The sequence below is a fragment of the Megalops cyprinoides genome, chromosome 15 (assembly GCF_013368585.1).
Source record: "Megalops cyprinoides isolate fMegCyp1 chromosome 15, fMegCyp1.pri, whole genome shotgun sequence".
Lineage (NCBI taxonomy): Eukaryota > Metazoa > Chordata > Actinopteri > Elopiformes > Megalopidae > Megalops > Megalops cyprinoides.
The window spans coordinates 10,935,772-10,955,086 of record NC_050597.1 but is presented as its reverse complement, the minus strand read 5'-3'; the positions used below and the strand labels follow the sequence as shown (position 1 = coordinate 10,955,086).

General features: G+C 43.3%; 1 protein-coding gene across 1 annotated transcript in view; it reads right to left on the bottom strand.

The window, feature by feature from the left end:
- Positions 1-831: 831 nt before the first annotated feature.
- Positions 832-19,315, bottom strand: part of kif16bb (kinesin family member 16Bb) — a 49,811-nt gene continuing 31,327 nt past the window's right edge. The window contains exons 14-20 of the mRNA XM_036547229.1: positions 19,165-19,216; positions 18,691-18,828; positions 16,309-16,391; positions 14,267-14,346; positions 8,028-8,480; positions 6,133-6,238; positions 832-3,021 (exon numbers count right to left, since the gene is read on the bottom strand). Of these exons, the coding sequence (XP_036403122.1) occupies positions 832-3,021; positions 6,133-6,238; positions 8,028-8,480; positions 14,267-14,346; positions 16,309-16,391; positions 18,691-18,828; positions 19,165-19,216 (3,102 nt within the window). The remainder of the gene's footprint in view (positions 3,022-6,132; positions 6,239-8,027; positions 8,481-14,266; positions 14,347-16,308; positions 16,392-18,690; positions 18,829-19,164; positions 19,217-19,315) is intronic.

The window sequence follows — 19,315 nt, the reverse complement described above, 5'->3', positions numbered from 1 at the left end:
CATTTAAGATGTGATGACATCTTTATATATTTGAATTAAGTCAGATGAAGACTGAAGACTGAAGACTGTATAGCTTGAAACATGACTTTGTGTAGTGTTAATAAATCAGCTGTACTCGGAACATAATGGTGTGTGGACATCATTCTACTATTTGCATTGAGGTGTTTTAATTGAGCCAGAGGATAATTTTAGTGAGCTGACTTTAAAGGACAATCGTTATGCCTTTCCCTCAGGCCAGTTTTGGTGTCCCTCATTCGCATGGCCTGCTGGGAATGCAAACTGATGGCACAGAAAAAAATGTATTTTTTCTGTTCTCAAGTGTGACAGCATATTCTTCACATTAAAGTTAACTAACCATTTCGTTTAGGACAGCAGCTGCTGGCTTAAACAATAAATAGGCATTTTTCGTTTGGTAAACACATTATCTGGTTTGGCATGTTTTGAGAATTTCTTCATCAGATCAAAGATTGGAGATTTAAGTCAATATTCTGTATTTTGAATTTTCAACAAAGATATCACTATAATATGTGTGATAATAGCAACATTACATGATTATAATAATGACAATTCCTTACCAGACTTGAAAAGAGCAATAAAATAATAGTGGAATTGTGGGGAAAATATCTATAAAACTGATTATTTCATTTGAAAGGCATACAAGGCTTTAGCATGGCATCTTGAATATACAGTAATGTATCATTATATTCATTTTTAAAATTTAATTGAACAAATATGTTAGATGGTGCTTAGATAGTGTTCATCCCTCTTAATTTAATCTAAGTCTCTTATTTCGTTGGGTTGGCCGTTAATTATTTGGTGCTGAGTCCCTGATCAGACATTTGACAAGTTATTAATCAGGAAGGCAGCTTCCATGGCACAGCCGAAAGTTAATTTCCAGACTTCAGGCTGGGGGAATGAGTTACGGCCTGGGGCAGATGGGACCAGCGCCATGCCACTTCCTCTCTGGGCCGGGTGCCCAGGGTGACTCCCGCACGCAGCCCTGGCAAAGACGATGTCCAGCTTGGTGGGGGCGTCTCTGTCAGCCACCAGCACGCAGCGGACGTCGGAGCGACTGCGCAGGGTGATCCCCTCGAAATGGGCGCGTCTGGGCACCGTGGCGAGGGATCGCGGCGCGGGGTGAAACACGGCGTCCTGCTGGAGCAGGCCCACATGGGTGTCCGTCAGGATGAACTGCGACAGGCGGGCGAGGCGCGCGTGGGGGGTCACGTTCACACCCACACTCACACTGGTGTAGAGAAGCAGGCGGACATCGCCCAGGGAGGGCTTGTCCTTCATCATGTTGCCGTGGAGGAGGTAGACCAGGTCTGCCAGGACTTTTTTGAACTGGCAGCTGACTCTCGGCCCCTCCTCCAGGATGAGGTCGGGGGTGTGAGACCTCCAGTCCAGAGATAGCTGCATGAGATCCCCTTGAAGGAGAGGATGATCTCTGGTCCTGTCCTTCTCTGCAGCAGGACACAGTACCTTTAGTAGGGCCTTGCACAGCTCCTGGGTGAGGTGCTTGCTGTGGGTGTAGGCAACTAAAATGGTTTCTTCTGTGGAGCTCATGAGCCTGATGTTCTGCCCAGCAAACCCAATGTGGATGTCCTTGATCTGCACCAGGGGGAGCTGATAAAGCACTGCTAAAGACTGTCTGCTGTTCCTGACATCAGGGTCAGAGGTCACAGCAAAGAGGGTGTAGTCAAACAACAGTAACAAACCAGGCTGGGGAGTGGGATGCTTGCAGGTGGCCAGACTGAGCCAGTAGATGTCGAGGACCCGCTGGGAAGAGATCACATCTCCTGGTATCAGGTGGCATAAGCAGGCCAGCAGGCTGTGCAAAGGTAGAGACTGCAGCTCCAGCAGACACTGAGGAAAATCCACAAGCCTCTGGCAGTATACTTGAAGATCCTCATTTTTACACACTGTCACAGAGCTCTTAGGTGACCCGAGTTCCCCTGCGGTGCCCTGTGCCGGCAGCTCTGCGCCAGGCTCACTGGTACCACACAGACGGATCCCGGGCGAATCTGCCAGATGCACTCCTCTTTGCCTGACATCTGGTGTAAGAGTCACTTCAAGCTGTATGAGCTGCACAAATGGCAGCTCTTTAACGGCCGAGTACATTTGCTGGTACCAGCTGCTCGCTGACTGCAAGTCCACCTCCCTGACCTGCTGCATGACTCTTTGAGTGCTCTGCAGGAGACGGCCGGCGTCCTTAAACATCCAGGAGAGTCTGCTGGTCATGTTTCCCAGGCTGTAGTTTTTTTCCGCGCCGAGGTCCTGGGAAACAACTTCCATCTCAGAAATGGACTTCGGCCCTCTCCCAGAGCCACCTCCGATGGAAACCTTGGAGATCACTGCTGGCCCAAATTGGGCCCTTAGATGGACTCTCCCCGTTGACTGATCTGATTGGTTCTGACTGTGTAAAGAAAGTGAATGGAGAGTGCTAGCTTTCAGGAGAGCTGCTCTATCCGTGTCCCCTCTCTCGATTTGAGAATGAGCAAGCCAATGGCGGGACACATCATCTAACGAGGTCCCTCCAGGTCCGCGGCGGGAACGATGGTGGTCCCGGCGGTCGTCGCCAAGGACGCCTCCGCTCTCGTTAGCTCGTCTCTCGCCAGCGCGGCAAGGCTCGCCGGTAGATCCATCACCGGCAGGCAGGACAGGCAAGTGCTCCCAGGCCTGATCCCCGGGCCTGTCCTCGGCCTCTTCCGAGCTTTTCCGACACGCCTTCCCTCCCTCCTGCCACTCCACCGGCGTCCCGCACCCGCTTGATTTATGAGGCGATAAATCCCGCTCTTTCTCAGTCGAGGGATTCGTCCGAATCTCCCTCTCCTTGGCAATGTGACCCTCTCCCTGATCATTAGTGTCGCCCCGCACCCCCAGCCAGAGGCGCTCATTAAGGCAACTTGTCCCCGCTGGTTCTTCCGAGCTCAGCCCCCTCTCACCACCCCGGAGAGTGGCGGTCTCTAACCCAGGGGGACACAGGAAGCTAGGCCGCAATACTGGCACAGGCAGGTTTCTCTGTGTGGAGAGATGAGTGTTCTCTGACTCAAGTTCAAACGTGAAAGAACTGCTGCTCAAATTATTTTATAACATTACACAACAGATGCTTTAGAGTTTGCGTGTTTTTTTGCCACCAGTATTAACAAATTGCATAATTAAAAATAATTGCATAAAACATGATGGACACAGTAATAGCAAGAGGGAGTACCATGCTTAATTGTGAGATGCACAGTAAAATTAATTCAGAATCCACTTATAGTATGGCTACTACTCACTTTTCCCACTTTGAAGCATGTATTTAAAACCTTTCCTCAACTATGTTTGTCAGAGGTGTGTGCATTTCTCATCCCCCTACTTGAAGTAAAATAAATTTCCACATAAATTTTGTTGAAGGAAAATCATTTTGTAGAAAGAGAAAAATGCAGAACTGCAACCACTGTGAAAAACACATTATGCATTCTGCATAATTTTACATGCATGGTGATTGTTTGATATGAAATTAAAAACTTTTCCAGAAAGTGTTTAGCATTTTATATTCCACAAAAGGAAGTTAAAATCAGTTAACTCACTGCCTAAATATCAGAGCTGACCTAATGAAGGTGTGTCACTGGTCGCAATTATTGCTTTACCACTTTTTTGAGCTCCTCAAAAAGAATTCATGACAATGTGACAGCAAATACCTCAGCACCTATTTTCATGTCACTTCTTTCATTTCATCCAACCTAACAATTTATACACAAATTATACAGATACTGTATTGTAGGCCCAAATGGTCAGTGATTACTACTTAGAGCAAAGTGTTGTAAAAACCTTGAAATCATCATTTAGTAATACCCAACATGATACCTTTGACAGATAGTAATCTCTGTTAATTAGTCCTGAAACGTAAATGTCAGTATCCCTAGCCCTGTCATTTGACTGAAATCACTTGAGCTGAACCATTTCATGGGGATGGTGGTGAAAATGCTTGAACAGATAGTGTAAACAGCATTAGATACAATTTTTGCATAATACTTCATGCAATTTCTCCCTCTGCATGTCGGTGCTGTCAACATGTGCAATCTGTAATCAGACACACAGTAAATCGCTTCAAAGACCTAACAGGCAGTTCATATATTTATCATACCAGAGTGCCCAGAAAAGTAGTAAACATGCAGAAAATGCCCCTCTATCCATCTGGATAACACACCTCGCTATATGTAGAGACTTCTGCCTAAGGAAACAACCTGCGAGGACTGTCTATAGTACGTCCTATACTACAGCAGACAGGTGATTCTGGTATTCTCAGCTAACAGCAGCACCTGCTGGCTCCAGTCCTGACTCCACTGCTGCTCAGCACCACTTCACAGTGTGGAGGCTCAGCTCATCACCCCACCATCCTCACAGTGTGAGCTTAATCTGCAGCCACTATAATTGGGATCAAACGTACCAGCTTGGCACGCATGGGGCCTGGTATGGAAGCAATAGGGTTTTAAAAATGTTAAGCCGTGGCAGCAAGTGAAATACTTTCATCTCCTTTCTAAAAAAAAAAAAAAAAAAAAGAACAAGAAGAGCATTCTTTTGCACTTTGGATACCCGCATTCTGGCTCAGTGTTATGAGAGTGGGGAAAAAAAAGAAGAGGACATAAAACAGTCACCACCTTTGATTGACACATGCACAGCCCACATAGCACCACTCAGAATCAATGAGTGTCTAAGGACAAGGAAGGTTGAGAGAGGTTTATGTTGCCTTCGCGTGCTTGCGTTAATCAACCATGATCGAGAGTCTTGTCGAAGTCATACATAAATAATTATAGCTCTACTTCTCTAGGCCCCAATGACAAGCTTTGAAAAGATAACAAAGAGCTCCAGGTTTACCTTGTTTTTCCTTTTCCATGGCTCAACCCCATTTTGAGATTTCTCATCTTTCTGTAAGAGAGGACAGCACTATTTTTTTTAGCCCTGCAATCAAAGCATCAATCATATATGTTCAAGACAGATGCCACAAAACCTAGGCTTGACTATCATTTATGCCACCAGCCTGTGAAATCAGGACAAGCAGAGAGGACAGGGCTTTGGAAGGAGGCAGTGTGTGTGTGTGTGTGTGTGTGTGTGTGTTGGGCGGGGGCGGGGGGAGCAGTATGAATAATCGAATCTGCAAGCACATATGCAGTCCTTTTAGATCGAGCATGCTGTAAGAGAACAGTAAAGGAGCAGCTCACAGCTGGGGATTTTACATAGAGGTGAAAATCAACTGTCACACAGGTGGCTTGCTTAGTTATAAGGAGCGAAGCAGGTGGGACCGGGGTGCTTCTTGCTTCAGACCCCCAGAATCACGTCCCACAACCCCACCCCCCCCCCAACCATACACGTGTGAGTAATGCATGCAGCTTAAGACCTATGCCTTATTATGACATTGTACAGTGTGTGTGTGTGACTGTCCCCGCCCCCGCTGCACTTAACTCATCTGTCAGTTTCAATCACTCTCATTCTGCAGTATGCGAGAAGAATTGCACTTTAAACTTTTCGAGAGGGTTCCTAGTTAAACTTGAGGTTACCACTAACAACGGATTTCATCAACAGTGCCTTAAGTGCTGCATTTGTCATCTCCCATGTCGCTGAGCTTGAAGGGTGTCACCGCTGAATACATTCAGCTCTTATTACAAGTCTTCCATTTTAGTATATGGGACAAAAATGATGAGAAGCGTCTCAGTGCCGTTATATTATTCACTGGCATTCTTGGTCTGCCAAGTATAATTTCTATTCTTCACACTAAAGAACACATCTCCCCATGCAATTCTACAGTGAAATTGCCTAACTTTGGAATGTAGGATGGTTAAAATATTTCAACTGACACTTTAATTTCTAGGTCCCGCAGATACAGTGTTCTGCTTGATCAGCTGACAAAAATAAATCAGAATTTTCTGATTAACAAATGGCACTTTGTTTTTCACATAGTGAATGTTTAATAGGGTAGTAACTAACTTCAACTTTGTTTTATTCTTCTTTTGTTAACATTGAGTGAGTGAAGGCCTGTTTCGCACGCGAATCAAACCTTGTCAGCTTTGTCCTCGGTGTGGATTTCAGCAGTATGGGAGCTGCAACGCTAAGAATAAATGTTTCACAGCAATGTGCACAATGCATACATACCCTGAAGGTTTCAGACGACAGAAAGAACCCGGTGTTCTGGTCCCGGCTGCAGACATTCAGTTCCTGCAGCTGTCTTTGCACCTCTTCTTCACTGTAGGCATTGATCCTGGCCCAGGAAGGAGGAAAGGAAAGTCATCATCTGCCATATGATATAATATAGTAATTATATATACCTAATTCTATTACAGTTGAGGGAAAAATTTTCATCTTAATAATATATTTACAGGGAGCGTATTAAGGCAGGACAATTAGATTTATATTGAAACACATGTTGCCAACCTCTTTTTGTTTTGAAAGGCAATTTTAATTATTTGCCATGGTATGACACTAGAGATTTCAAACTGTTTGCAGGCAAAAGACTAAACTGCTAATTCCCTTTTTCCAAACTGCCTATTAGATTTGAATAGCAAATAGCCCAAATGTCTGGATGAGATTAGAGCCACTCAACTAGCTGTGAAATTAAACAGAATCTGCACATGTAGATTTGAGGATTTACATATAATTCAAAATTTGTGAATGTTCCGGGGGTATAAAGAAAGACAGGGAGAAAAGAGAAATCTAATATAAACCTCAATAGGTTTATGACAGCAAACACCAGCTTTTTCAGGGCTTTATGTATCACCGCAGCATGACCAAAAGAATGAGGAGAAAACTCCTGACCAATCCGCTGACAAACATTCCCAAGCCACTCCAGAGGCTCTGACGCTGTCTGACACCTCGCCATTCCAGTTCTTAGCTCTCTCAACCAGCCAGTCCATCTGAAGGAGGTGTGTGGTGCATGAAATTACTCACACAATAGCTCTCACAGTTACATTTACTACACGTTAGCTTTATATGAGGGTAACTATACAAGTTTAGTTCTGGGGCTCATAAACTGAAAAACGAAACTGAAAATGCCTGTGAATGCATCTTTTTTTTTTTCTAAATTGAAATCCTTCGAGGAGTCAGCAGGCGTCAGATGAAGTTATTTACACGATTGCTTTCAGTTCTCAGTGTTGACTCAACATTTGTGGAATAACATTTTATATGATTAACTGTACAAAATGCACAGCATGAAATTTGATTGTTGGCAATAATATCCATAATATGTTCCTGCCAATTAGAAAATCTGAGGACAGAATATTGGTATCCTACCAATCTACTCTTTATTTGAGTAGAGATGAAGGCAAAGAGAGAAAACTAATGAGAGTGCACTACTGAATGTATTGTGATTAATATCAGTCAAAGCTAATTAGGTAAAACCCAAGTGACTGAATGATCTCATTCCCTAATGAATTACATCTTTTCGAAAACTTACATTTCCTAACTCCAATAATGACATGTGGAAAACATAACTGAAAGTGTGATAGCAATACAGACTTTTGTCATTAGAATTAGTTCTCACAAATAAATCTGTCTAAAAAGTTTTTACAATGCCCCTGAATTGACTCTACTTCCATGTGTGCTTTCATATTCAAAGCACATGAGTCTAATTTGCATTTAACTTTTTCAACAGTGCATGCACCCCTGGTGTGCATTAAAGTTTATGTGTCATATCAAAAGCCTGTTGAAGCAAAGCATGCCAAATGGGATTTCCAGCTTTCTATGCTAAAGAGTGTGAAATGAGTATTTCCTTGGATAGAGTCAAGACAAATGTTCAGTTTTAATGTGCTAATATATGATAAGTTGCACATATGAAGTTAGTGACATTACATATTACCATAAGCACTTTTCATGAGAAAACATCTCCCTCATATAGAATGTATTTAAGACAATGTTATAAAACTTTCTGCTACTTTCTAATTAAGACCAGAATGGTTGTCAGGTTAGAAACATTGGGTCTAGCTTTTTCATGTACCCATGAATTTGACTTGATCTCAAACATGAAATGACACAGACTTGCAAGCCTGGCCCACCTGTCTCTGTCTTCTTCCAGAGTCCTGTGCTGGGCCTGCAGGCAGACCGGGAGCTCTGCCTCGTCCAAGTTGGTGTTTCGGGTGGATGGCTTGTGTCTCTGCCCCGCCACCTCCTGCTCATCAGAGGAGCCGTGCAGCAGGGCCTCATGTCCGCCCTGCAGCCTGCCGACGACCTCTCTGCCCTGCGACTCCTGGATCTCCTTCCCCTTCCACCCCGTCTCCTCCTGCTCCTGGGTTTCCTGGAGCTGCTGCAGTGCTGTAGAGCTGGGGCTCGGCAGCAGCCGGTGGCTCTCCCGCTCAGCTGACGCGCGCAGCGCGCCCTGGCCCTCCCGCTCGCGGAAGCGTGGATGTGCCCGCTGCTCCTCCTCGTGCTGGGACTCGACCTCCTGCTGGACGCGCTCAAGCTCTGCCTTCACCTGCAGCTGCTTCTCCTCCACCTCTGTAATCCGCTGCCTTGTCATTAAAACACATCCAACACCACTAAGCTCTGATAACTGTTTAACATGCTCTCATGTTCTGTTCTGCAAGCAGACCCTTCATTATTCTAGTATATGTGCAAATAATTACAATAATTGCTAAAAATAACTCAATGCTGACTATATATTTTTCTGTATTGCATTAATAATTGTTGTAGATGTTAAGTGTCATTGTTACTGCTTTGTACTTGAGAAGCTGTTCTACATGTCACCAGACATCAAGCAACAGGAAGGCCTGCACTTAAACTGAACTAACTTATTAGTTCTTTGCCCCTAACTTTTAGCGACAAACTTCATCAGAGTGTTTTTGTCATTTCATGCACAATATTTTTGAGTACATTCAACGACCAAACTCGATGTCAGCGCCAAAGTCATAATGAGTGGGGGGTAAAAAGAAACACTCTCAGATTTGTACCTAAAAAGATGAGGACAATGAACATTGATTGGTGGGATGGATGAGAAGCCGCAGAATATTGTTTCTGAACTCCGAGTAACTGCATTATCTCCTCATACCTTTTATTTTCCAGCTTTTCCCACTTCCTCCCATTGTTATCTTTCTGGCTCCAGTTTAGTAATAACACACAGGGGCATTATTATCAATCATGTGGCAGGCAAGGTGCATCGTACAAAGAATGCACAGTAAGTACTGAACAGCACAATGCTCTCGCACAAAATGACTGCTGAAGCTGGCGAATGAGATGATGAGCTTTGTGCACGCTCTTTAAAGGAGTCTGCGAGCCTTGCTGCGTTATCCAAATTGCAGTTGTCTTTTCTCAGCAGGCTGTGATGGGGAGCTTGGAGGTGGGGGTGGGGGGAGGGTTATTGAAAAAGATCATGAAAGCCCTCACTTTTTAAAATGAAAAGCTGCTTGCAGTGTTAATCAATAGAGATCGATACCTTTCTCAGGCTTGGGTTTGCATGCTGCCTGACCAATTCCAATAGCTTGAGAATATCTACCTGAGATAAATGGAGTCAATCACAGAAAAAGGGGCTGTCAGAAGACGTTCAGAGAGCAAACACACCCTTGAGATAGGTTATAGGTCAGAGATTAACCTCACAGACCACACAGTTCAACAAGCCTACTTACAGCCTTTCTTTTCAAAGACATCATCAAGAGCCAGAAACACGCAAAAGGTTTCCCTTTCTAACCAAAGGCATAAGGCATTCTAATCTAAATGAGGTGATTATGCTTTCCACTTCTACTTTATTCTTTGATATACTGAGTATTGATTCAATGCAGAGAATGGCAGATACAATGCTAATTTTTAAAAGCTCTCGAACCCAGCATGCTGCAGTACTTGTTACATATTGACGACTACCTCACTCTCTGACAGAGGCTGACTGAAACACTGGAATTTTGCTAAAGAGGAATATGTACATAGTGATATTTTGGTGATGGGCAGAAGTACTCCAAAGTCTCATGAATCTACAGTATATCTTCACCATATGTGCAATCAACAAAGTGTACAAATGCCTTCTGTTGAAACACTGATTTATTTCATAAAGTATAATCTTCATATTCCCTGTATTTAAAAAAGCTGAATTTTACTTAATGTGTCAGTAAAAAAAAAAAGACACAAAGAAAATCACATTAAACCATGACTGTTTCAGTCTCAACGCTGAATCATTTGAGGATTACCACAGATTAGCTGTGCTGGGCCTACACTGGTTCTCTTCGCATCATTTGAGAATATATTCTTTAAAACACTATTTTTACTTCTCAAGTTTTTAACTGAGCTATATTTAAGAGTTACCTTCACACTGATTTCAAAAGGGCACAATGCACATTTCTTTAATAATAACAAGAACATCGGTGAAGAAACCTGATTGTCTGAAATGGCTTTGTGGATTCTGAGTGAGCACCAACAGACACAGATCAATCAGTTAATAAATCCATCTTGTAATGTAGTGTAGGACATTAATGGCTGATAAAATAACAACCTCACAGACATAAACCAGTCTAGACAGACGCCTTACCCCTCTTCCTTCCCACAGATGAGTAGAACCAAGCAAACATTCCTAATTAAAGGTGAGTGACCCGCTCCATGCTGGCCAGGAGTCCCCTTCCGCGCTTACTCACCACGTGGTGCGGGGTAAGGGGCTCGCTGCAGCGTTCTAATCAGAGGACTCTGCAGGCTCCAAGCCTGGCGCTAATCACTCCGTATCAGGCCTACTCCAAAAGCACGAGAGGAGAGTGGGCAGAAGTGACACTTCCCTGATCCGTACCCAGGAAATTGATCCAATTTTTCTGCCTCACGTTTCAAGTATCGAAAATCAGCAGACAATGATGACAACTCATTAAGGACAGAGGAACATTTTTTTTTAATATACAGAAACATTAAAATAGACAACATGTTTTATCAACCATATTATGTGTGGGCTCTCTGGTTCGCTGACCAACCCCATGTTGCATCTGTGCCTTCTGGAATTACTAAGGAGAATTGAAAACCCTTCATATGCACTCTTGTAGCCAGTCTGCCCAGGACTTTCTGAATTCAAGCACCTAGTCCACAAAGTCCATAAAAGGGCCAATTTCCTACTCTCAATCTTTCCACTGGCAGTGTTACCTAGCTCTACTAAGGAAACTCTGCCGAGTGTTACATGCACCAATCAGGCCCTAACAGCATACAGTGGAGAGCTCTAGAGCGCTGGGGCAATACTGCAAAGACCACCAACATCAGCACTGGGTAGGATAAACAAACTAATGCTCAGACACACCACTGACCACAAAGAGGAGCATGCCGCCTGAAAATCCACACAGCGATTATCAAGATTTCTAGTGGACTGCAGTGACGGCAAAATTTAAGTCTACACAGTTAGGTTCACAGCGTGTGAAACATAACTATACGCCATGGAACACGCCTGTTGATTTGTGTTGGGGCCCTCTAATTCTGACAAGTTCAAGGGAAACATAACATAAACAAAACATACACATTTGATGAAATTAATATCAAAAATGTAATTCAAACTCATTCCCTGCCACATACAGACACATGCCATTTAGCTCTGACAACAGAGCAGCTACTGACTCTTCAGCACACAGGGGTCAGAGTTCGGGCAAAGTACAGCCGATCCCATCCCAACGAAAGAGTCTGTACTTTCAAAAAAAAAAAAAAAGCTAAAGAATTCCTGTAATAAAGGCTTGTTGCCTCAGCCACTACTTTCACAGCGGGAAGTAAAACGGCAAAGGCAAGCTGAGAAAAGGGATGCGGCGAGCTGCATGATATCTCAGCCCTGCCAAAGACGAACAACTTTGCAAGCGCAGAGCAGCTCCTCGCCCAGCTATCTGATTCCACGCAACACCATCGCCAGGGAAATCTCTCCCGCGTGTCGTCTAAGGCGCTCATTTCCTCCGCCTTTTGTTTCCAGGGGACGCAAAACTTCAGACTAGTAAACTGCAGTTCAGGGTGTGATACCTGCTTGCAGGAAAATGAGCTGAAAGGACTTCAAATGGGCTTTGAAAGCTGGCCACATCCTGGTCTCCCTGGGGCATTCTGTGATAGGCGTGCTGAAAGTTGTGTTTCGGTTAAGCCTCTATGCGTTGTTTACTCCACTCCTCAGAAAGCTTCATATTTCATGCAGCAGCGGACACAGGGCAAGGCTTTCTGCTCAGTTTCTGTCTGGCTGCCAAGTGTGTCGCATGAAATCTCAACACAGTGCCATCATACAAACAAATTCAGGAAAGCTAATGTATGTAAAGTGATGTTTAACACAATATCAAAAGATAAATTATTCAATAATGTTTTATGCAATGGAAGCTAGGCCTCATGGGCTCAGCTCCCGAGACTGACAGTTGCTGTACCCTTGAACACACAAGGCAGCCAGATTGCCTGATGGATGCAGTTTAATTGCATTAGCTTCATTGTTCTATTTCGGGGCACAATTTATCTCCGATTCCACTTATTAATTGGAGAAGGTGCAACTTTTTGCAAAAGAATAAGTGACTGTGGCTGCTGAAAATGCAAATGCAGATCTGACAGGAAGAGAAGGAGGAGGAGATAAGAGAAAAGCATCTGTTCATCTTCCTAATGAAACTTTCATAAACCCACACCTTCTGTCTGATGGATCCGACGAGAACCGCGGGGCATCCGAGGCAGACACCTGTAAGACACACCGACCGGGCTTCTCAAGGTGAAGTAATCACCACAGAGCGGGCGCTGAGGCCTGCCAGTATGATGAGTCTACCGTTCTAGTAATGCCTCTACAGACACCGGCAAAACCCCACATTCCCCCACAAAATCGATGGGCCACAAGAGACTCACTACCATCCTGAAGAGTAGAGCGCGTCTCTGCGAACTCTCCACCTACGGCTAAGAAACCTGTCCATCAAGTTCAAGCCTTCAGATTCTGAAAGGCTCTTACAACAGGCGAAATTCTACCCTGTAAATACCAACAACTGAAGGCCAAATTATCCAATCATTTCAAGCACCTCACCAAAAATGAAATCAATAATAGATCAAGAGAAATAGCTTTGAACAACAGCGTCACAGACGACAAAATAAATGTTTTATAAATAAAGACAGAAACTGAAGAAGGCTGTTTGTGGGGTTTGACTGTATGTTTTTTTTTCTCTTTCTTAATTCTGAGGTGTGTAGAGAGCTTAGCTCCATGAATATGCATGTCTTCATGCTTAGTTAGAGCTGCAAACTGTGGCATATCAGAAATAACTTTTCCAGCGGGGATGGAAGGCTATTTGTTTTCACAGTCACAGGCAAACTGCTGAACGCTCTAACCCTGGTGCCTCTTCTGTGTCATCTTGCCACTGTTTTTTCTTTTCTTTTCGTAACGCTATCAGCACTTCCTCTGCTTGCCTGCCGCGTGTGACTACGGATTAGCGGAGACGTGTGATTTCACAGACATCCACATGCCAAGGGAGACCGCGATCGGGAACAAAATTCTCCCCCATAACGCCCTCTCATATCTTCACCGGTTTAGGTGAGCACAAGGTTATCCTGCAGCCTTTACACTGAGTCTGGCCCGGGGTCTAAAAAAAGGTTTCTTGGGAAAGGCCATCAGAACTACACTGAGACTCTGCACCCTGACAGATCCCTGAGGCAGTCAAGAATACAAACAGTCAAGTTATTGTTTTTGTGCCTAAAAGTTTGACGGGTTGGAGCCACTTGAACAATGATATGCAGGCAGCTCCATTATGTTTGATAGGAGAGCTCTCTCCTCCCCCCTTCTCCCACTAATACACATAGGTTATGTATAATTCCATAACACAAAAACATTTGTGTTTCTCAATGTCATTCTTATGCTCAATGATTGATCTCCAGTGTTTCTTAAACTATTTTTTTTAAACCAATCTTGTCTTTCAACAGATAAACGTGGCCAAACAAACTCACAGGAAGGGAAAATACTACACAAACTCCAGTTAGATGTTTTTGTTGTTTTTTTTTCTATTTCAAATTGATTCAATAAAACTGGTGAATGAAAATTAAATATGCTGCAATACAGTGATAAATATGTTGTTTAACCTAAGAAAATGTATATTTCAAAAATATTTTAAAATATTAATACAAGACATTATCAATATATTATTTTCTGTACAGGACTCATTGACACTCTCACATGGCAACTGCCTGGCTTCATTCAAGTTAATGTTCTTCAGTATTAGTTTAGTGAGGGGCGAATCTAATGGAAATCCTCTGGCATCAGCAAATCTTGAAAGGGAACACAAGTGCACATGGAGGGGTGTTCCTGGAGGCGACATGGAGCGAGGGGTTACACTGGGTCACACAACTCTATATGCCTTGAACTCACCCTGTGTTGTTCAGCATCATGGCTGACAGGCCCTGGCAGGTATGAGAGAGGTCAGGTAGACTGGAGGAAAGTAGCCCACTCTGAAAAACATAACCAAATGCCTCATTTTTACTTCATTTCCCCTACCCTTTTGCCCTTATTCCCTTTTTTGTTGTCTGTAGTTTTTTTTTTTTTTTTTTCATTTCATGCTGTTTCTTTTAAATGCACTTTGTATTTATACATTGGAAGTTGCTCTGAATAAGAGTGTCAGCTAAGTGACAAAATGTAAATGTACACAAAAAAGTAAACGCAAATGCTAATCAACTACTGTTCACTGGAAAAGAGAGGGCTCGTAACCGAAAAGTTGTTGGTTCGATTCCCCGATGGGGCACTGCTGCTGTACCCTTGGGCAAGATACTTAACTCAAAATTGCCTCAGTCCATACCCAGCTGTATAAATGGATAATATGTAAAACTGTAATCTATGTAAGTCACTCCGGATAAGAGCATCTGCTAAATGACAACAATGTAATGTAATGTTATAAGAACATCTAGCACAAACGTGTATCAGTATTTAATTACAATTGATCCATCTTTAGATAACAGCCAAAGTATATCCTCAGTATTTAATGAACCTCAGAACGTAGGCTGTGAAATCCTACAAAGAAAACTCAGCATGCAGCAGACTGAACTTTTCAAAAGAGAATGGGGTTTTTCAAAACTTGTTGTTAGGTAACATAATGTGTTTGAACTTTCAACTGAAGGGCCAGAATTGAAAGAAGTCCTACAGCCACCAAAGTGGTTCAAGTTCGACAGTACAAACTGGAAAAGTACCAAACCTACTGCATAAATCTTGCTGAATTCACGCCAAGGAAGATGAGCGCATTTAAATCTAAAGGAAAATAAATCCTTCCAGAAAGTGATGATAATGAGCACAATTTTGTGCATGCTGAAATTAAGCTCTGTACGCAAAAAAGCAGTTAGAATGGTTACCCTTGCTGCAATTAGACATTCATATTGATTTTCTCTGAAAAGAAACTTTTTTGAAAATGCTAATGTTAGAGAACCTGAATGTCATTTTTCAATAAATATTCACATACAAGCGCAAGCTAATCAAGAGGGTGTTATTCAGTGTAAATCAGATAAGCATTCTCTCTGAAATCTGTACAATAGTCACTATGTTACTTGTGGTAATCTGGCATTTTCTCAAATTAAACCTTCAAACCTGAGATAGCTAAGTCAATCCTTTAATGCGCTTAAGATATTGTTTTCATGCAAAACAGCACAAGATTATTCCAGAATGCAGTAAAGTTGTACACACTGAACTGCCGATTCAACCGAGTCTACTTCATTAATGAATTAAAATAGACAGGTCTACATAAAAGAACCATTTTAATTACTTTTTTACGATTAAATGAAAAAACAGACTTAAGGACAAAGGAGATGATTCAGAATACTGGTTCGCAAACTGGAGGTTCTGCTCATAGGGGGTCCTGATCTATATCAAATAGTTTGAGAACCCATTATTTAGAAGCCTAGAATTCTTGGAATTAAACAACTTCAGACTAAGCAATAATACTTTATAGTATTAGACTGAATTATCTGCAAATATTTAATTACCTGCAAAACAAACAGCATCTGGCAGTAAGCGCAGAATATAAGATACAATACAATAAAACCTCTGAGGCATGACAGTTATTGAGCCCTTTATAGGGAAAAGTGTTCCTTACCGCAATTAATTCCCTCCACCTTCTCCAAAAGAACAAAAAAAAACATTGCTGTGAGACAACAGTCAATCCCATGAACACAGAAGCAAATTAAAGTTTTCCCTTGGAGGAACTGAAGCTTTGTTTAAAAAGAATCCTTTGATTCTCACTTCTGAAATGCACTTCACCAAAGGCAAGGAAATTCTAATGAGACTGGAAGTCATCTTTAGAGGCATGCGGTTTCCACAGCAGGTTATACATACTTTGCATGAAAAAAAATGCTGAGGAGGAACTAAAGGTACAGTGATTCTTGAAAATGAACATATTTATACATTGAGAGCCATCAAGGCAACCTCACCTTTCTCTTTTCCCTGAGTTCAGCTGCTTCTTTGGGGTGGTTAAATCGAAACATGTTTGATCGCCCAAGCAAAATGACAGCACCTACCAAGAAAAAAAGCAAACAGTTACAAATGGCAAAAATAATACAAAAAGAGATTTGAATGGTCGCGTTCTGCAAAGCGCATTTGGCTGTCGAACACTGAAGTATTTGGTAGGCTTTTCTGATTTAAGGTTAAGTACCCTTGACAATGCCACAATTCATTTAAATGTACATTCATTTACACGATGTGAAGTCACTGGAAATGACTGTTTAAGCATACAGATGTGAGAGCAGAGGAGCACGGGGATTTCAAACGACCATACATGTCGATCTCTCAGACTCTCAAACGATCTCATGTCGGCTCTCAGACTGGCGCATTTCAGAGAGCGTCAGTTTGGATTCACACGGGGTGATGCTCCTCTGCGGTGCTCAGAGTGACATTTCTAAAGCTGGGACTGCAGCGGCTCCTGTGAGCGGCCCAAACCCCAGGGCTCAGCCCGCGCCCCACGCTCCCGAAGGCTGCAGCTGGAGAGCGCCGCTCCGTCGGATAATGAGCCTGGGTGGATTTGGGGGGAAAAAGGACTGCACAACGCAGAGCGGCGTGTGCTGTGCCAATCAGAACAGGGTACAGAACTCCAGCTGGCTCGGATGGGACAAAGGCTGGCTGGCTGTCCTCATTCGGAACTTCTGGGGGAATGCGGGGGAAAAAAAGTTTCCGCGTTTTCACGGTCACGGAGTGCGTACGCTTTCAAAATGACTGCGGCTTTCAGTTGTGGTAAGTGTTAAGTATTAAGTGGTAAGGATAAAAAGGGTCAAAGAGCTGCCTTTGAAAACTGCAGTGCGTTATAAGCCATTTTGAGATGCACTGCAGTGCTGCAGAGTAAGTTAACACATCTGTGTACAGCTAGACAGGAAAGCGATTGCAAAGTGAGCGTCCAGGTTCCCTTCTACATTCCACCTCCTCTATGCTTTTCTCTCCCACATGCTGTGGAGCAAACACTAATCCTGCTGGTATTAATGACTTCTGATGAGTGACAAAGCACCTGAAAGGACAGCGTTTTGATGGATCTGTGCTGCTGCGGGGCCTGAAAATTACTATCATTTGTTCAAAGAAAATGGCTTAGGATAAAACCATTTCTAAAGGGGATATTGGCTAAATTGAAATCGTTATAACGGAAGCCTGTGCGGCGTCCCTCTTTGATGCACTGTGCTCCGGTTTCTATCTCATGGCATCTGGTGAGAATAGATACCACTGCTGGCAGACACACTGTTCACTCAGGGCCAAAAGTTGCACTTCCACTTTTCCTTATGAAAGGTTAATCCCGCTTCCACTTAAGACCCCTTGCCGATATCAGCTCCATCTGCCAATTAACCGCAGGGTGCATGGCTTTGTCAATGCCTCTCGCCCTTACAAATGTTCGGCAACAGAAATCTCAGTGGTGCTCTGGAAAGCAAAGCTGAAAAACACTTCAATCCTTACAGCACATGCATGGATTTTGCTTGGGAGTCATCTGAAAAGAATGGCCTCCATCCACTGTGCTTAATCTTAAAATCTAACACAGCCGGTCTTGACAAGGGGATTTTGACCATTGTGTGCTTACAGTTTGCTCTGCATTGTATGTGTGCTTGTGTGTGGCTGCCGGGTGTGTGTGTGTGTGTGTGTGTGTGTGTGTGTGTGTGAGTGTGAGAGAGAGAGAAAGAGAGAGAGGGCATACAAGTGCAATGTCAGAAAATCAACAAAAAAAACATCAAAAGAAAAACCTTACTTTTTTCATTGGCACAGAGGTTTCACTGATGTATTTTTTAAACTTGTCTCCATTAATGGGAGCACTACCGCTCATGCAAAGTGATGTTATAATCATAACATAATCCAGCAAGGGACAAGGCCTGGGTCCAGAATGGCTGAGGTGGTAAGGTGTTCACTACGAGTGCAGGCTGAACCCTGCAGCCCTACAGCCCTATTGCTCATGCCAACAATGACTGGGATCCCACAGCAGAACAAACTGACTTCATTCTGCTAGGGATAGGGGTGTGAAGGTAGGCCACAGATTCCTCATCTCACCACTCTCAGGCACCCTGCAATTCTTCAAGCACATGTGAATTGCTGTACTGTGCTGTGTGCAAAAAATAGCCATCTGCCGCGTGTGAGTGTCCCAGAGGACTGCATTCATCTCATTTTTGCACTCTTGCACAACTGCGGATATTGTCACAGTCAGACAATCCAAGCAGACAATGGCTGATTTTATATAGTTGCATAAAGGAGAAAAACCCCAAAAGAAATGAATATAATAAAACATAAACAGGACCAGGTGCACCTGGGTGCAGCTCTGTGGGACTTGGGTGAGCTCCAGGTAACATTACCTTGATTAAGCCGTGTAGGCTCAGTCACCGTCACCCCATTGACAGAGCACCAAGCACCGGGCAGTGGGACAAGAGTCACCGTCCCATTCAGGTTCTCAAACACACAGTGTTCCTTCCCTAGACCCGGACCGTGAAGAACTGGGAGAGGGAGCATGTGAACAAGAGAGAGAGACAACAAATGGAGCATTAAAAATAAGAGTTTTTGAAGGTGAGCCGAAGCCCATCCTAAGAAATGGAAAGATGGATTTTAATTTCGCTATGTTTGGGGTTCCTTCAAAAATCTGCAAGGCAGTCCCTTTTGAGTCTGAATGATCCCTTTCAGTTTCAGAATTGAACAGTATGATCATATAAATTCCCTGACTGGTATCAGAATATAGGAAATTTCAAGAGTTCACAGAGTTCTTTTTCCCTGTCAAGGTCAGTCTTCAAGATAGATGGCTCAAGGAATACTTGACACACAGTGTCTTCACTCACCCATGTCCTGTTGATTTGTGGAATCATCAGAGCCAACATGTGTCCTTCCCTCCTGACATGAGATACAAAAGCTATTAAGCATCTTTATTAAATTATTAAATTGAAATTATTTGGAAGACTGCCTTGACACCATTTAATTTCCTCATTCCAA